At 49.2% G+C, this 18,737-nt stretch overlaps 1 protein-coding gene across 1 annotated transcript in view; it reads right to left on the bottom strand.

Moving 5' to 3' along the window:
• The window catches only part of GRIK4 (glutamate ionotropic receptor kainate type subunit 4), a 236,848-nt gene that overhangs the window by 208,726 nt on the left and 9,385 nt on the right, over positions 1–18,737 (bottom strand). The window contains 1 exon segment of the mRNA XM_019510059.1: positions 9–140. Coding sequence (XP_019365604.1) covers positions 9–90 — 82 coding nt within the window. The 5' untranslated portion in view covers positions 91–140.

An 18,737-nucleotide genomic window follows, 5' to 3' on the forward strand; every position in this document is an offset into this window, starting at 1 on the left:
TCACTCACCGATCCTCAGGGAGTGGGGGCTGGCAGCGATCTTCATCAGCCACACCAGAAGGAGCACCAGAGGCGCCAAGACCCGGGGCATCTTCTATAAATCCTCATGGAGCCCTGTGGTGGTCTGGGCATGACATAACTCTGCAAAGAGGAAAGCAGCAGGGGGGTTAGCAACAGCAGCCAGAGGGTCCAGCCATCCCACGGACACATCCCAGCTTCAGTTGGGCCCAACTGCGTGGACAGAAAGTTTATCACCCTGAGTTTATCAGGGAGAGAGAGGGAGACAGGGTGTGCATCTTTTTAGCTGCTGACCGGAAGCAAAGCAGTCATTCACACAGCTCTAATCCCAATGCCGGGGACCATCCCTTGTAGACCCCGCCCCTTGTAGATCCATTTTTCTCCTCTGCATAACCCTGCAGCCCTAAGCCACCAAGCTGCCCATCTTTACTCCTGCAATGGGTCAACTCTCAGGTGCTCTTTGAAATCCAACACCACCATTAAAGGCAAAGCAATAGGGGGAATGACTTGGGGTTGGGGGGTGGGAAGCACTATGCCTTATTATTATCACTGCTAGCTGGAAAGGCACTTAGATACCTAAATGCTCATACTGGTTCCTACCTGGCAATTTGAGCAGCTGAAGTACACAACTGGGCACCCTAACTAATATGCCAGGATCAGAAAATACAGGCTTACTCTGACGCATAAGCATTTGCTTCTCTAAGTGTTTAAAATGCTAGAAAAAAGACAGAGCCAGGTGATAAAGACACCAGGGCAGGAACGCCCTGTCCTGGAAGCAAAGCTCTGGGTTCACCCCCTGCCTTTGCTGGGGTAGTCAGGTCAGCAGGGTCAGATGTATTCGTTATCTGTCATAATTCATCCCGGGGCTCTTCTGCTGATCTATGGGCTAGTACCCAATTAACAGCAGCTTGTTTTCTACCCAGGGAGGCAGCTGAAGGATCAGATGAGGATCACAGGGGCTGAGAGTGAGCAGAAAAGGGACTTTTGCCAAGGGCTGGGGAATCGCTGGATTGGCACGAAACAGCAATACAGCAAGGGGCAATCATTTCCGTACATCACCTGATGTAGCACCGGGATCTAAGCCCTCCTAGGCCTGCTGATCTCTGTTATACACAACCTTTTTCTTAGGTGGAAACGTACACGGCACCTTGTGCACGTGTGCTAGCAGGCCAGTCCTGACCCAGTGCCCCTCACTCCTGACCTGCTGCCCCCAGGCCCCAGCCCCCCAGTGTGTGGGACAGGGGGTGGGTGGGTCGGTCATGGAGGGCCCCCCCAAGAAGCCCCTTGCAGGCTGGACCTCTGCCAGGCCACAAGGGAAAAGCCACAGTATCCCACATTTTTCTCCTTTAAAGGAGAATCTCTTTTTAAATTTGTTCACAACTTTTCCATATATTCTTGAGACCCACTTTTGGGTCATGACCCACAGGCTGAGAAATTCTGATCTACACCAAGATCCTGCTCAAAGAAGGACCATCCACAACTAAATCAACCCAGGCAAGGTTTTATCTACCTGGGTCTTAAAAACCTCCAAGGATGGGGACTCCACCACCTCTCTGGGTAACCTGTTCCAGTGCTTTACTACCCTCCTAATAAGAAAGTTCTCCCTAATATCCAACCTCAGTTTCCCTTGCTGCAACTTGAGTCCATTGCTCCTTGTCCTGTCATCTGCCACCACTGACAACCGTCCAGCTCCATCCTTTTTGAAACAACCCTTCAGAGAGTTGAAGGCTGCTATTAAATAGATCAGGGGTAGGCAACCCCCAACACGCATGCCACAGCATGACACGTGAAACCATTCTGCTTGGCACACATGCCTCAGAAAAGGGACTGAGGTTACGCTGCCACAACAAGGATCAGGCCCTACCAGCTCCCCTGCCATCTGCCCCTGGCGCACCAACATCTTACAAGTCGAGGTTCTGGGTGATTCGGGCACTTTGCCCAAAAACGCTGCCGACCCCTGGAATAGATGATAAAGGTTTCCCACGCTAATCTTCAGCATGGCCGACGCTGCTGTCACTGATCCACATGCTGCAGAGAGCTGCAATTACGACGTCAAATCTAACCTGCAAGCAGAGGGTTAGATTTGTTGCTCAGCTCCAGATGCACAGACGTTTGTCACTTGAACTGAAAAGCATTTCTCTGAGCTCACAGTAGGGCTAGGCCCCGCGTCCACGCGGTGCACCCCGCCACATTGCTCAGTCACCCGAAGTGGTGGAGTAGCATTTACCGAGGGAAGGGCACAGCTGGAAGAGGAGGGATGTCAGACCAAATGACTCCTCCTGGAGCGACCAAAGCCTTGGCACAGAGATGTTTTCCAGTGGTATCACGAACAGCAGCATGGAGAGGAAATTTTCAATCAGCAGCAAAACTGTTGTGCCTTAAGTTGATAAAATCATCTCCACAGGCAGGAATGCCCTTAAACACTGACGCTGAATATTTCATCCATTACCTTGTCTATCCCTTCTCCAGCCTGCTGGGAAATACACTCAACATTGTTTGTTCATCTAGAGACACAGGACCAAATCTGGACGCCCTTACAGAGGCAAAAAACTACTCAAACGCCTCTGACATTACGGAGAGGTCGGTCAGAGGAAAAACATTACTTTCAATCCCTGGAGTGGATGCTGAGGTGCCTCTACGCAGTCTCTGAGCCCCCGTTATCTGACAGTCTCACCACACAACACGCCTTTGAAAGGGACGGCTGCTTTTCACCAGGAGTTTCTTCTGCCTCAGTTCCCCTCTGGGTACGTCTTCACTGTGTCCCCAGCAGGGATGTCTCTCAACACACCCCAGCCGTGCCCTCTTCCTTCCCTGCTTCAAACCTAGGAACATGGTGCCAAGGCCACTCCAGGGACATCTCCACAACAGTCAACTCTGAAAACAGCCATCGGGAATGTCCCCAGACTGGCTTCACCACCAGCAAGCAAGTGCATCCCTGCCAGGACACACTGGGGACCCAAGTGTAGATGCATCTTAAGCATCTTGGCCAGCACTAGGCAGGAAATCTGGGGCAGAGGACAGAACCAACCCCTGGACCTCAGACATTCATCCCAATCACCGTGACATCCTACTTTCTTGCACTCCCTTCCTTTCAAACCCATGCACCGCATTTTCTTATGTACAACACGTGCACCATTTCCCCCAAAACGAGCTGCTGAAAATTGGAATGTGCATTATAACTGAGAAAATACAGTAATAGCCGTTGCTGCCACTTGCACTTGTGCCAGCAAAAGAGAAAGCAACTCTGCCTGCAGTTCAGAGGGAGAGGAGCAATGAGCAGGCTCTGCTCCCTAGCTGCTGCTACTCAGTTCTGCACTACAAGGAAAGGTCTATTTTTTAATTCGTTCTGCCTTTCAAACAGAAGATGCGTATCTTATTCCAGGGCACGCTGTATGTAGGAAAATACCATATCTGAATACTGGGAGCACAAATTTGCTGGCCAAGGTGCCCCAGCATGCGAATGCCCAATGGGAGACCCTATGAAAGGACCCGACTCAGGAGGTGGTCAGCTTTGGAAAAATCAGGGCCCTTTCAAAAGGCACCCTCTCAAATCCCTAGTTACTTTTGGAAATTGCACCTCTCGGACCGTTTGGCTTGTCTGTAACAGCGGCAAAGCAACAGCAGTAAAACAGCAAGCCCAAAAATGTTAAGTGTATGGAAAATTGGTTACTTAGAAGTGTTTGCAGCAGCAGATTCAATTCGTAGAACAACATATCATTTGAGCGCTTTGAAGCAGTTATTTCAAAACTTTCCAGGTTATTGACAAAACAGCAGGATCAAGTCAAATTTACTCACTCTGGTATTACAGCCAGACCTGTGGAAGTAGTTTGCTCACACTCTCTCCACACTACAGACACACAGGAACATACCGTCTCTCCAATCGATTCGGAAGAGAAATGAAAGAGAGGGGGCCAGATCCTGAGAAACAGGGAGGACCCGTGATGCCCGCCGACTCCAAGGAGACTCAGGGCCTTCTCGGGGTCGGACTGAAAGCTGCCCACAGAGCCACCGTGCAGTTTGCAGGCACTCCCTGTGCACCACTGCTGCTGTTGTAATGGCTCAGATGCACAATGCCAGGAGTGAGCCCCCCACCACCACCTTGTGCACTGCGATTAACCACCGGACCTGTGCTAACAAAGTCCCTACAACAGGATGCCAGACATAACCACTCTCCCTCCCTCCCCGCGGGCTCCTTTTGCCTGACCAAGACAGCCTAAAAGAGATGACCAGAAAGATACAGAAACCGAGAAGGAAACTCTAAATACCTTTTCTGCCTGAGATGCAATGGAGAAACTTGGCAGTTGCTCATCCCTGCTGTTTTCTCCACTACAGCCCTGCTGCAGTCTGCCAGCCGCTGACACTTCAGCTGCCTGTTTGTTCAAAAGAGCAACCAATCAAAAGGTATTTGTACCGGAAACTAGCAGAAGTATTGGAAGCTCCTTTGCTGCACTGTCATCTTGAACATGTCACCTGAATCCCCACCCACTCCCCCCTGCCACCAGCTGTTCTCTCTCTCTCCCCTCTGCTTCGGGCCCGCTTCTCGCCTTGATCCCTCGCCTTAATATCGCCGCCTGTCAGTGGCATTTGTAAAGGAGACCCATAGGAAATGGCAGCACATTGTTGTGTGATTCAGTCCAAGAGAAAATTCCATACTTGTCAGCATTTGTTAAATGAAATGTAAGAGATCAAGAGTGCTAACGTAGAAGCAGATGGGGCTTGTCAGGGACGCAACAATAGCCAGCACTCATAAGATGATGAGAAGAGCAAAAGCAAATCCTCCGGTGAGGTGCTGACCTGACACTTATAATGGACGAAGTGGCAAGATGGAGTTGATAGCCTGAGACTAACTCCCCCATCACCGTACTTGCTCTCCCAGCAGCTCGTCCTCAATAGCAGCCCTCCGGTCTGTCCCCAAAAGCACCTCAACAAGAGGGGTGTTTTTCCCAGAGACTCAGATGAGCCCAATACTCAGAGCAAACACGCTGCCGCTAACGTGCAGCCGTCTCTGGGGAAGAACCTGAAAGTAGCTTAATAGCATATATCTTCATTTGGATAAAGGCAGAAGAGCACATGTCCTATCAGAGGCACTGAGAAAGTGCCACACTGTAATTTGGGCAGGATGCCAGAGTTAAATGTTTTCTCCATCTTGCAAGAAGCGTCCCGGTGTTGTTAACCCACAGGAGCGAATCTCCTTCTACGTCTCCAAGGAGTGCAGCAGTGCTGAGGCACCGAATGGATCAGTGCACCGATCTAACTGCATAAATACTGACAGCGAGCTGGGCAAAAGTCACGCTGACCTCGAGGCCACCTTCACAGCACCCGGCCCAAAGCCATCCTCCGTTGGAGAAAAGGCCAAGTGCAGCAGTTTCAGGGAAGCAGCTGTCTCTGCATCCCCAGCCTGGAGTTAATAGCAAAGCTAAATAATAAATACAAGGCACCTGCTGAGCTCTGCTTCGAGATCGGCGGGGCTGTAATTACCTAGAACATGGAGCACAGAGGGATGCTGCATTCACCTAACACATTATCCCTGGCTAAGAGCAGCTTCTCAAGGCTTTGATTGCGAGCACAAGCCCAAAGAATAGCTGGCAGGCATGGAAGGAGCCTCAGGAGTTTACCAAATGACAGGACTAAGCAAGCTCCTGCCCTCTTACCCACTCCTCATGCACCATCCGGCTCATCCAGGTACTTCCAAAGTGCCTCTGAGAGCATGACAGGAGGATCCTTTTCCACCAGCATCAGACTCGGTGGGCCAGGCAAGAGAAGTGAAGAGAAATGCAGGGCAGAGGGAAGAGAGCTTCCTTACGCCTACAGCCCACCTTCCTCCCCTCCTCCAAAGTTTTCTCCAAGTATGAAAAGGTAACAAGTGCTACCCACCTCCCTTTGCTGGGAAGGAATTTTGCCTGTCTGAAAAGCTAGCCATTCTCCCACAATTTTTCACTTCCCTGACGCTGTAAAGGGTGCGAATCTTCCTCATCTCCCAAGTGCCCGCAGTTTAAAGCTGAGAAACATGCCTTCCACTGAGCTTTACTTGTCACCATGCTTCTGGGGTGATATGGGATATTTGTCAGAGAATTGCATGTGCTTCTACTAACGGGGCACCCATCCAAGTACAAGACAGGCTTCCAGCAGAGAAGACAGAGCCTTTCCTTCTGCAGCAAAAGAGTCCAAAAGAATTATTCTGTTGCTTCCTCCCCACCATCGAGCAAGACGCAGCAAGAATGCATATGAGAAACGGCTACACTAAGCTCTGTATCCACAGACGAGTTTTCCAGATCTCCTAGAGAAATCAAACATACTTCCTCAGTGAGAGAAGCAGATTCCCAAAGAAGCCACCTTCATGTCCTGCGCGAACAGGTTCTGTCTACTGGGCCAAAGCACTTCCAAGACTACAGGCAACACTGGTAACCATGCAGCTCTTTACAGAACAGAGCGTACATGCTGTCTTAGGCGGTATTAATCTAATGACCACAGGAACATGACGCAGAGGTGGGTCAGCTGGAAAAATCTGTTTCATAACCCACTGTAGGGGGTAAATGAACTGATGCGTAAGCTGGTGGATCGAGATCTGGTAGGTCATTGGCTCGCCTCTGCGCGGAAAGAATGAGTAATTTTAGCTGTGAGCATTTTTGCATGTTTAGCTTTGAAAATTCAGGACGACTAAATGAATCAAGACGGTCCTGGCTGCTTCCCAAATTGTCTCAAGGAAAGAAAAGTGTCTAAACACCCGGCAGAATTAAGCAAGGTTTACTTCTTGGAGGCAGCGACCGTGTCTGAAATGACTTGTGCATATTTAATGAGATGCCTTTTATTGCACAAAGTAACGCTCTCCCTCCCGTTTCTCTTGTAGCAGCTTTGTGACATTTGGAGACTTTTATAGGGAATTTGTTACTCATCGCAGTAAAATCTAAAGGACAGAATAAGCTCTTTAGCCACAGCACCTTCTCTCCACTTCTGCTGCCATCTGTGGTGCTGAAGACATCCAGAACACCAGGATGGATCTGCTACACCTGTGGTTCTCAACCTCATTATACTCAAGGCCCCCTCCATAACTTTTGTGAATTGAGCAGTGCTCCATTTCAACAACCAATTCATTTATTGCAGTGTTCACTTGCTGGCAGAGGGGGCAGGGGAGCAGCCAAGCAGGGAGATCCTGAGCCTGGCCTTATCTGCTTAGCTCCTCACACTTCCTAAAGCACCCTTCAAAGGATCTCACAGTGCATCACTATTCAACACTGATCCCGTTGCCCATCCTGCCAAGGACATTCCTGAGGACCAGGTACAACCCTTGTACTGCTGTTTCTTTCCCTGGCACCAAAATTACTTCTGCCCGGAAAGCTCCCTCCAAACCAAGCATGACTCCCACGTTGAAGCAAATGTCTACAGCAAGGCAGAGCGCCTTGGGGCCTTTGCAGATGCCACATTTTTTGCCCCTTCTTGCGTTGCAACGGCGTGACTGCTTGCACGGAAGGTTTTCTGGACTCTTTAAAAGTCTTTCTGGTGCATTAAAGTAAACCTCCTCGGACGTAGTTTACTTCGGCTCACCATGAACTGAAGCGTGGCCACGCGCCTCTTCCGCGGGACCAGGCATGAAACGAGTCTCCTGCATCCCTGCTTCTGTCCATGGTGCTGAAACCCCTCTTCACCACACCGCTCTCCAAGAACCCGCGACAGATCCTGTCCCTCCTGATGAAAAAATACTTACCCAAGACCAGGAGTGACAGAACCACTTCGAAACAAGCACTCTCTCTCAAACTTTTCAGCAGCTTCAATCTTATCCCTGAAATCAAGGAGGCAGCTTTCATGCCAAGAGGGGCCTTGGAGGCAGCTTTGGTTTAGACGGTTTCTAGTATGTCACCAGAGGAAGTCTGATGACAGGGGAGAAAGTGCCACTCAGACAAAGCTCCAGAGAGCTTTGCAACTGAAAAAAACAAATGTCACAGCTGCAGAATACTGAGGAATTCCGGGGAAAAAAACCCCCAAACTTGTCAGGAAACATCACCAAACAACTTAAAAAGGCCTTTTCATTCTTTCGACAGATACAGCAAGTCATTTCCCCTTTGCACATTTCCATCTGCGGAGAAGTTGGGATTTAAATGGAATTGGCAAGAAGGAAAGGATCCGAATACCATTCCAGTTGGCTACTGCTGGGTGCTAAAGCAGGAGAGAAAGGGAGAGTAGGAGTAGGGGGCGGGGAACCAAATTACAACCCAGCCAGCAATCACGACATTCAATGAAACCAAAAAAAAAAGAAAGAAATCAGTCAATTTAGGAAATAGATGTTCCTCCCCAACTGTGGAACTTGCTGCCACCAGGCCTCAGTGCAGCCAAAAGCACAGCAGGGCTTCAAGGGAAGGATCAGATGCAGGCATGGACATCCAGAATCATCCCAGCAGGGACAGATGCACGCCAGTCATTTTGGATGGGGTAGAAAGTATCTTCAAGCTTCAGCGCACCAGCTAGTCTCCACAGGATGCGAGTCAGGAAGGAAGATCCCCCAGGGGTTGGTCATTTCATAACTACAGGGTTTCTCACACCTTCTTGTGAAGCAGCTGGATACTGAAGCCAGATACCAGCTCCACTGGAGCTCTGCTCACCTCTGCTGACAACTTACAGTTACACCGTGCTTCCTCTCCTTGCACTGTCCTCACAATATTTGCACTGCGGGTTGCCAGGACTAAATGCATCCGAGGTGAGAGACAGGCTGGTGGTATCTTGCTTTCCCAGGGGCCAGTGGGATAAAAGGACCTCTTACTCTCTATAACACGGCGGTGCAGACCCCGCTGCAGGAAGGGTCACTCCACTAGCGCTGGAGGTGGCAATATCCATGGGGAGGTGATGCTGGAGATAAACACCTATTCGGCTGAGACATCAAATGGATTTTTTCCTCCCCCTCCTGCAGGTTTTTTGGGTTTTTGTTTTTTTTATCTCTTTATTTTGACTTGACGCCTTCCAGAGAAAACTGCAGGGAGAAAATAATTCTGGAGGCACCGGATTACTGCAAACCTGACAAGTCTCACTTTTATGGGTCCTTTCAACTGCCTCTCCTCATTTCCACAATCTTCAGCTTTCACTGGGCTTTTCCTTCAAACCTCCTCCAGGAATAGCCAAAGCAGAATCAGACTCTCCCTATTACTTGCTAACTTGGTGCGCGCACACACACATACACCCCCCTCTGTGCATGCATAAATCATTTCACAGCTATCTAATTAGGGTTAGATAGGCCTCAATACCTTTGTGTATTGGGCAGGAAGGAAAGTACGACTCAGTGGGCTTAAGGTGCCAAGTTGAGCCATAGGAGACCCTGGCTCAAGAATCTCCTCTGCTACATACTTCTTTTGCAACCTCAGTCATGTCACTTAGCCTCATTCGCACCTACAAGTCTGGCTGGCATGACCTACAAGACACCTGCCCCATATCTCAAATACCTGCAAGAGGGTTAGTGTAGACACACTTACAGAGGTATTACAGCTTATTTCATTCAAGGAGCTCATCAAGGACGAGGGGGTAGGGAGAAAGCAGAGCTGTGTCGCTCAATCTGCTTCATGGAGCTGGCTGCACGTGCAAATACAATGATAATGAAGGCCAATTAAGGACAGCAACAGAACCAGAAACCAGCTCATACCCCTTCGGCTTTGCCTTGATTGCGAGAATGTGTGCACGTTGGATGGGGTGGGAGGAGGAGGTACAGCCTCCTAGCAAGGACAAGCTCCCCCTAACTTGCACAGTAAAGGGACAACGCAAGGCCCAGCTGGCTGACTTCACCGCGCTGCCCTGAGGTCACCCCACAGAGCCACTAGGATGTCACGGGGAAATAGCTCATGACTGTCAGTCCCCCAGCAGTTAACTCGCTGCCACCGCAGGGCACAGCAGCCCAGGTGGTACCTCCCCGGCGATGCCCTGCAGTGGGACACACCTGTGTATTGTGCCATTTTGTGAGCGATGCCCATCTAGCCCTGGCACTGCTCCAAGTTTGCCCTGTTTCCAGTACCAGCACCCTTACACTCTGCTTTCCAGCTGTGACTGACGCACTTTAAAATGCCATCCTTAATTTGAAAAAAAAAAAAAAAAAAAAAATCCCCTTAAGGTCTTGGGATATTTCTCCAGTACTCAGAAATTCTTTTCATTAAAGCACAGCAAAAGTTTGCAGTGTCAGGGTCTCAGGCAAAGCCCTGCCTGCTTCAGATGCCAACATGCATCAGGCCGGTCAGTCAGCCCCGTGAAGAAAAAAAGATTGGGAGACACTAGAAGGGAGGAGAAGGACGAATGGCTTCAAGTCAATAGAAGAGGAGAAAAGAGCTGGCTCCCTCCCAGCTGAGAGGGCATGGAGCACCTGTTGACCTGAGCTTGACACCAATATCTTGACACCATGTCAAATGTTTTGCCGTTTCCAATATGCTGATAATGACATCAGCAGCTCGTTGGAGATAGAGCTTCCAGCCACGTCCGACTCTAGAAACATGGTCTTTACTCAACCTCGGGGCAGGATGTGGAGGGAGATCTCAGTGACTCTTCCAAAACTGAAATGCCTCCTGACATTTGCAGCCACCTTCCAGCAGCAGGTGTTCCTCCGGGCAGCAAGGTAGAGGCTTTCATATTAATAAAACCTTCACAAGAGTCCAGCAAAAAAATCCTAAATGCTCTGCAAGTCATCACATCAATGAAATCACCTACCAAGGGGAACATAGGGACCGTGCTGCACTAGTCAGACTGGCAGCAAGAGAAGAAATCACAGCTAGGACCTGTGGTGTGGTCAAGGGCAGAGTAGCCAGAGAAAGGGGTAAACCCTGCAGTGTAAAACCACTTTTGAAAAGCCTGCAGTGAAATGGCCTGAAACTTCTCCAACTCAGCTCAGGTTTGATCCTTCAAGTCTACCTTCCCTCCTTCAGATGCTGACAGAGTCAGCGGGGTCAGACCAGCCCTGGGCTTTAACCATCAGAGCAGGAGCTTGAGGACCCCTATTTGTATCTCCAACACTGCCAGCAACTCCCTGCATGGCCCAGGAAATCACTTCATCTCTCGGTGTCTGCATGCCCCAGCTGTCAAGTTAGTCTAATCCTTATTTATTTCACAGGGGCAGACAAGAGACTTAATATCTGCAACGCACTCCAAGATCGCAAGGTGACAGCAATATAACGTTGCAAACTGCAACAAAATTGTCACTATATCATATAATAAGTACATGTTAATCCTCTTCCTAATTGCCCCTAGCTCTTAGATTAGTGCCAGGTCACACAAAAACAATACACAACACATGAGAGGAACAGGAGTTTCTGGTCTTTCCGCTAATTTCCCCGATTATCTCTCATTAGAGCATGATTGGAGTGCACTTGCTGAAACACAACTTTTCTAAGCCCTCGGCCTGAGTGAGATGGTAGCATTACAGACAGACAAAGGTTCTTTAAGGAAACCATTATCGTGGTGTCATCTTAGCCTCAACGCCTTTCCACATAAGCACAAAAATTCACGCTGCTCAGGAAATGGATTTTCTTTTCTCCGCGAAAAAAAAAAACAAGGATGTATTTGTCAAACTTTTTCAAGGTTTTGTTAAAAAAAAAAAAACATGCCAAGTTTCCTTTTTCTATTTGTACAAACTGAAACAGAATTTTTGCTCGAGCCCCAACCAACACCGGTTGTCAAAACCCAACAGTGTGTGTTGATTCCATTTTTTTTCCCCCAAGGAAAGTTTTTCAAGGAAAAAGGATTCATCTCTTCCCACCCAACAACAAATTTTCATTTTCAGGAGACTGTCTCTTTCCTGCAAAAATTCTTTGATGGAAACTGTTCCATGAGCTCTAGCCCCACCAAACCCCTATTTATTCTTACAGTTCCTCCTAGTTGCTTTCCACATGAATCACAGAAACATAGAAAATGAGGGTGGAAGGGACCTCGCGAGGTCACATCTAGGCCACCCCCTGCTCAAAACAGGACCAGCCCCAAATACATCATCCTAGCCAAGACTTTGTCTACCTGAGTCTTAAAAACTTCCAGGGATGGAGACTCTACCACCTCTCTGGGAAGACTGTTCACATGTTTCGCTACCCCCCTAGTTTGGAAGTTTTTCCTAATATCTAACTTAAATTTTCCTTGCTGCAACTTGAGCCCATTGCACCTTGTCATTTCATCTGCCACCACTGAAAACAGTTCAGCTCCATCCTCTTTGCAATCCCCCAGCAGGGAGTTGAAGGCTGCTACTAAATCCCCACCTCAGCCGTTTCTTCTCCAGACTACATAAGTCCAGTTCCCTCGGCCTCTCCTCATCAGTCATGTCCCCCAGTCCTCTAACTATTTTTGTTGCACTCTGCTGGACTCTCTCCAACTTGTCCACATCCTTTCTGTAGTGGGGGCTCAAAACTGGACACAGGACTCCAGTTGTGCCCTCACCGGTGATCAATAGAGGGCAAGAATTAGTTCCCTTTATCTGCTGGCAACACTCCTACCAATGCAGCCCAGGATGCCCTTAGCCTTCTTGGCAACAAGGACACACTGCTGGCTCATTCAGTTTATTGTCCACTGTCACCCCCAGGCCCTTTTCTGCAGAGCTGCTGCTTATCCACACTCGTCTCCAGCCTGTACTGGTGCATGGGATTGTTTCGTCCTAAGTGCAGAACTTTGCACTTCTCCCTATTGAACCTCATAAGATTTAATTTGGCCCAATCCTCCAATTTGTCTAAGTCTCTCAATCCTAGCCCTACCCTCCAGCCTGTCTACTACATCCGTCAGCTTGGTATCATCTGCAAACTTGCTGAGGGTGCATCCATCCCATCTTCCAGGCTGTTGATGAAGATACCGAACAAAACCAGTCCCAGGACCAGAGGAGATTCTACTCTGTGAATCAGGCCTGGGAACATTTCAGAACAGTTCACATTTTAAGAGCTTTTTTTGGGGAACCAAAATGCTACATGAGCAAGAGAAGGAAGATTAGTCTATTCATTTCACTTAAACCTCTGGCAGATTCAAAAAAAAGAAGCAAAGTGGCTTCAACCAAAGCAACGTGAAGGAGGTCATTTATGGCCGAAAAGCCAGTGCTGCTTCTTTTTATGTCTGCCAAAACTGTAAGTAAAATAAATTATCTTCCATCCTATGCCCCAAAGAGTACTTTGATTCATAACTGAACCTCAGAGCCAGTAGTTAAAAACCAGGTCATTTGGGAAGACACTTGTGGGTTGGATGGTTTATGTATTTTAACTGGACTCTCAACAGCAGCATATGTGAGAACATACTAAGTGGAAACGGATGCGGAAATAGGAACTTTCAAGCAACAGCGTATAAGAGCAGGGACAAGCAGGTGAGAGCACGAAGGCTTACATGCACACGTGCAGGTCAGAAGCAAGCACACGACTCTGAATGCAGACAAGAGACCATGCAGGCAAGTGTGCACACATGCCAAAAATGCACAACAGCACGAGCTCGTATGCACATCAGTTAGAGGGGCATGCACAAGAACACATGGGCAAGTGTGTACAATGCTAAAGTGAGCGCATGCACAAGGAAGTGCAGGGGTGAGAAGGCAAGCCTGTGAATACACACACAGAAGAGTACAAGGACTAGGGTGCACATATTCAAGCCCGAGGAGAGAGTATTTGGGGAGCAACTAAGAAGCCTGCAGCAAGAAACAGATGCCATTTTCCAGCAAAGCAGATCCAAAGCCCAAATCAGTTACCGGCGTTCCATTGAGAAGGGATTTATTTGTGCGAGCGAAGCTTTTAATCTTGGTTGTAGCACAAATGGCACATAAACAGATTCCAGACCAGAAACCTGCACGTTTGATTAACGGTTTAACTCTGAGCAGCATCCAATTATTGGTGCGGCACAGCAGTGTTGCTAGGATGAAATGTCAAAGCCCTGAGGGGGTGGGAGAGAATGGGCAGCTCCCACACAAGCTCCCCTTGCTTTCAGTAAAAGGCCAACTCCCAAGAGCCTCCGTGGCAGTGGGTGGGGGGAGAGCGTGGGCAGCCCCAGACTGACAACAAATACCACGGAGACAAATTCCAGTGTGCAACTTTCCCACCGCGATTTCTCATTCCCTCACCTGAGAACTGGCAACAGGACAGCGGCCCAAAGGAACGGGATCTTTACTGCAGCAGGAGTGCAGATTTGCAGAGAATGATTGCTAGGAAAAATCCAAAAGCCTTATCTGTCCCTCCCAGGCACGTGTCTGGCCCTGTTTATCTGTGCACCTCCCAACCTTTACTCCATTTTATCCTCGCTATCTCACGGAAAGTGAAGCAGCGCTCTACCCATTTCACCGAGGGGGCACTGACATCACACAGGAGCCTGGGAGACTCAAAGCGGAGTTTTAAACGTCCCTGATTGACACCCCGATCCTTTCTCTCCCCAGCCTCAGAAGCAAGGGACCACTTCAGGAGATGGTGTTAGCTGTGTTATGCTGAAGTCAAGGAGAAGACAGCATAGGTTTGCACCTTACAGACCAACCAAAGTGCATGTGTGTGTGTATATATATATATATCTGCACACATGCATGTGTATATATGTGCACATATATACACACGTGTGAGTGTACGTATGCACGCACATGTGTATATATACACACATATATTGTTATAGACCCATGTTTTAGCTGGTCTGTAACAAGGGCGTCAAACTGAGCACGCCTGCGGGGCCAGATGAGGGGTGTGGAGCTGATCCACAGGCCAGAACAGGCCCACAAACCCCTTTGCCTGTATGCTTGATCCAGAGCACACAATATCTGCCTGGGGCCAGGCTGGGACACTGGCCCACGAGAGCGCAGTGGGAGGCACAGCCCAGGACCTGGCCTCGGAGAACACTGTGGGAGGCACCTGTGCTGAGCACTGCGCAGGGCTGGTCTGAAGCAGCATTTTGGTCAACGGGGCAGCCCTGGGGCTGGATGCAGCCTGCGAGCTGTATATTTGACCCCCTTGGTCTATGAGGTGCAAACCTACCTTACCTTCTATAGATAAACAGACAGACAGATATAGTGTGTGTGTGTGTGTGTGTGTGTGTGCGCGCGCGTGTGTGCGCGCGCGCGCGCATGTAAAAAAAATCTACTTTGGATAGTCTGTAAAGTATAAATCTACCTTGCCTTCCACCTCAGGAGAGGCAAATCAGACCACCTCAGTGAAGGATCAGAGACGTGACTCAGTCCATCCAGGATCCAGCACAGCAGGCGAAAGCAGCTTTCATCCTTATTCATAGGCTCTAAGGCCAGAGGGCATCTCTGTGACCATACAGAGTGTACCGCTTGACCTCATGTACACTCAGGTCACAGAGGCTCTCCCCAAAAGATGGATTAAAGCATGTCTTTCAAACTCTCCTCTTCAAGACTCGAAGCAATGGCAAGTGCACAACCTCTCCCGGTAAGTTGTTCTGATGCTTAATTATCCTCACTGCAAGGGGACTGTCTTATTTCAAGGCTGCATTTGTCTAACTTCTACTTCCAGGCACAGGGTCTTGCCGTGCTGTTGTCTGAAGGGCCCTCCACTCATAAGCAGATCTTTCTTCTGTGTGAAAGCACCTGTACTCAGGGACCAAGTCCCCTCTTAACCTTTGGGTTGATATGCTGAATGGGTTGGCATTGCTCGGGCCAGGAGTCATTTTTGTAACCCCCAACTGAACTCCCTCCAGTAGCCCCTCTTCTTCTCAAGGTGCAGACCCCAGAACTGGACCCCAAATTCTTATCCCAGTCTCATCAATTCTGTGTGCAGAGACAAAATTGTTAATATATCCTCTGGAAAAAAAAAATGATTTCCTCGTTAATGTAAGGCATTGGCAGCACCCCATCTCACCAGCTCCAGCCTGTGGCATGTTCTTGGTGCTTTGGATATTGCTTCCTGTAGCTACGGGTGAGGACTCAATGTGGCTAGACTCCAAGGCCCAGATGCTCCCTGCAGCCCTATGTTGCATTTCCCTACCTCTACTGGATACTTCCCTTCATATACATCCAAAAATCACCCCTGTCTCTTTTAGTCACAGCAACACAGAGGCAGCTCATGTTAAGGGTTATCACTGATAACCACCTCAAGCCCTTCTCTTCTCAGGACACCGTTTCCTAAAGGACCAGTAAGGGTAGCCACTGTTCTTTGCTCCTGATGTATTACTTTGCGCTTCACTGTATTAAACATTTTGTCAGATTGGCACAGACAGCTCTGTAAGAGTAACCACCCTCCCCTTCCCCCTGCTCCCCACCCAGCCCTTATTTGCTGCCATATCACATCATTCTTGGAGTCATGTGTAAACTCAATCAGCTAAGATTTCATATCGTCATCTACCTCAGAGAAAAATATTGGCTAAGAGCAAGTCCTTTGGGATGAGTTGAAATGGGAACACGTGCTGGTATCCCCTCCATTAACCAACGGTTTTGAGATTGGTCAGCAAGCCAGTTTTTTAGGCAGCTAACGTGTGCCTGCTATTCCCGCAGAATGCATGTTTTAATCAGGACGCCTTGTGGTATCAAGGGCTTTACAGTGAACTATATATTATATACAACTGCCTCCATAGTTACACAGCTGCCCAGGCCAGTAACTCTTTGTGAGGTGTGGAGCTTCCATGAATTGACCATCATGACCGCCCCATTTTCACATGGGGAAACTGAGGCCTAAATGAAGTGAGATGTACAGGGAGAGGCTATGACAGAGCTGAGAAATGAAGCCAAGTCCCTACAAGAATATCCTCCTGGCACAACCTGCATGCATTTTAACCCATCTCTGATCCAGAGTTTCTCCACCTCAAACCAGCCCCCACTCATGACAAATCCGTGCCCCATTTCGGTGTCCTGAAACTCCTTACACCTAGAAACCACTGCAACTCATTGTGCCAGTCTCCTTCCCACCTCATTTTTGTGACCTGGTGTCAAGGGGCAGCACAGCAGACCCTAGATCTACCTCTGCCCACAAGAGTCATGAGTGCTCAATTCTCTGTATCATGCTCTTCCCAAAGAATAGTTCAGTCTTCGTTCTGGAAAACCTGCTATGAAGAGATCAACAGCCAGAGCAACTTTTGAGGGTGCACGAAGCCAGTGCTGATTTCAGGCCAGCCGACTTTGCATTCCTGATGCAGGACAACAGTTCTCTATGACAACTCATCTCTATCTGCTTAATAAAGAATTGAATCCCTTGTGCCCATGGCTTTTTACCCACTCCCCCTAGACAAGTCTGGGTTAAAAGAACATCCTAAAAGATCTAAGTGCAAATTTAAGCGTAGAGATATTGTGACAATTGGGGCAGAGACAGGAGGTTTGTTTTGCTAAAAAGAAAAAGCCAACAGCTCTCCTTTCATTCCTCTTTCACAAACGGCTCCAACCCTGCAGACAGATCACTTGAGAAGGGAAGAGCCCATTGTCTGCACTTAGCTATTTTGCCGAAGCGGCTCTGCTACTGAGAAGTCTTGGCCCAAGAAGGTGTTTCACGCCTGGACCTCAGCCGCGGCTCTCAACCGCCAGGACCACAGTGTTTGTGCTCAATCATTAATTTCTCAAAGCGATGCACACGCGTGTGCATTCACATGGGTGATGTGCAGAGGCGGGAGCGAGGGAGGAAGATGCTCTGAGAGCTGACACAACAAAGAAGAAACAGTTAACCCCGCAGGCCTGTCTGTCTTGATACCCAGCGCAGCCGCGCCGGATGCCGGAGAACCTTTCCTTCCTTCGAGATGGGATTTAGGGAGAAACCGTCACTGGGAACTGTCAGCGCATAAAACCTTGGATGCCAGCGTGAAGGAGTCAGCCAACGCCCAGAGTAAACAGACAGTAATTTCCTATTAATGAAGCACTGGATTAACCCTGGCCCCCATAAAAGTCCACAGACTTATCATGCGACAGGGCCGAGTCTGACAGCAATTCCAGGAAGCCGCTCATTAAAAGGCATGCAGATGCGGTGCCCCATTAAATCAATCTTCCCCCTGAAGCCGCAGCTTCGCCTTCTCTCTGCATAAGCAGGAGGTATCTTTCTGCCATTGCTCGAGATGGAGCAAGAGCTCCTTTCTCTGGACAGCCAGAGTGGATGCTCGTCCCGACAGCTCCACCCTCAGAGCCATCCCACCTGGAAGGGGCGTGGGTCTGACACTCCCCAAGCCTGTCGCCGATCACTCAGGCTGACGGGATACTGGAAGCAAAAAGCAGCTCGTTGGCCTTTTCCCTCCATGGTGCATTAGACTACGTGACTTGTGCTCTCCTCCGTGTCGCACTCGGTGCACTGCAGAACCCCCTTTCCCCTCAAGCCACAATACCCCAACCTCTTCCCTCTGTCTTCCCAGTGCCATGCTCAGAGAGGAGTACCCCTCTCCACCACAATTTACTCCAGTCCCCAGCATGACTCCTGTCTTGCCCAGCTATCTTAGGTATTTAAGCAGGATCTATAGTACCTCTCAATCTTTCAAGCCTCGCTACACCCCTGTGAACTGGGCAATGCTCTTATCTAAGGCACAGACAGACAGACCACAGCTCACCCAGGAAATCCACAGTAAAGTCGGGGAATGGAGCACAGGTCTCCCCAGCTGCTGCCTGACACATTGGGCTACCGTTTGCTGCCAAAAGAAGCAGAAGAGGACAAGGCAGCCTGCAGTTTAATGGGGAGACAGGACACACCCCTACTGCCAAGGTGCAACCCCCACATCCCACCCCATTGAGACGGAGGGGCTCTGCCATGCTTGAGGAAGGAGGGTCGCGTCTCAGCACTGGGTGGAGATAGCAGGCAATCACATAGGGCAGGGGAATGAACAGGGAGCTGGGGGAACCAACGGGGTGGG

Source organism: Gavialis gangeticus, unplaced genomic scaffold (assembly GCF_001723915.1).
Source record: "Gavialis gangeticus isolate Ggan-Ray unplaced genomic scaffold, GavGan_comp1, whole genome shotgun sequence".
Lineage (NCBI taxonomy): Eukaryota > Metazoa > Chordata > Crocodylia > Gavialidae > Gavialis > Gavialis gangeticus.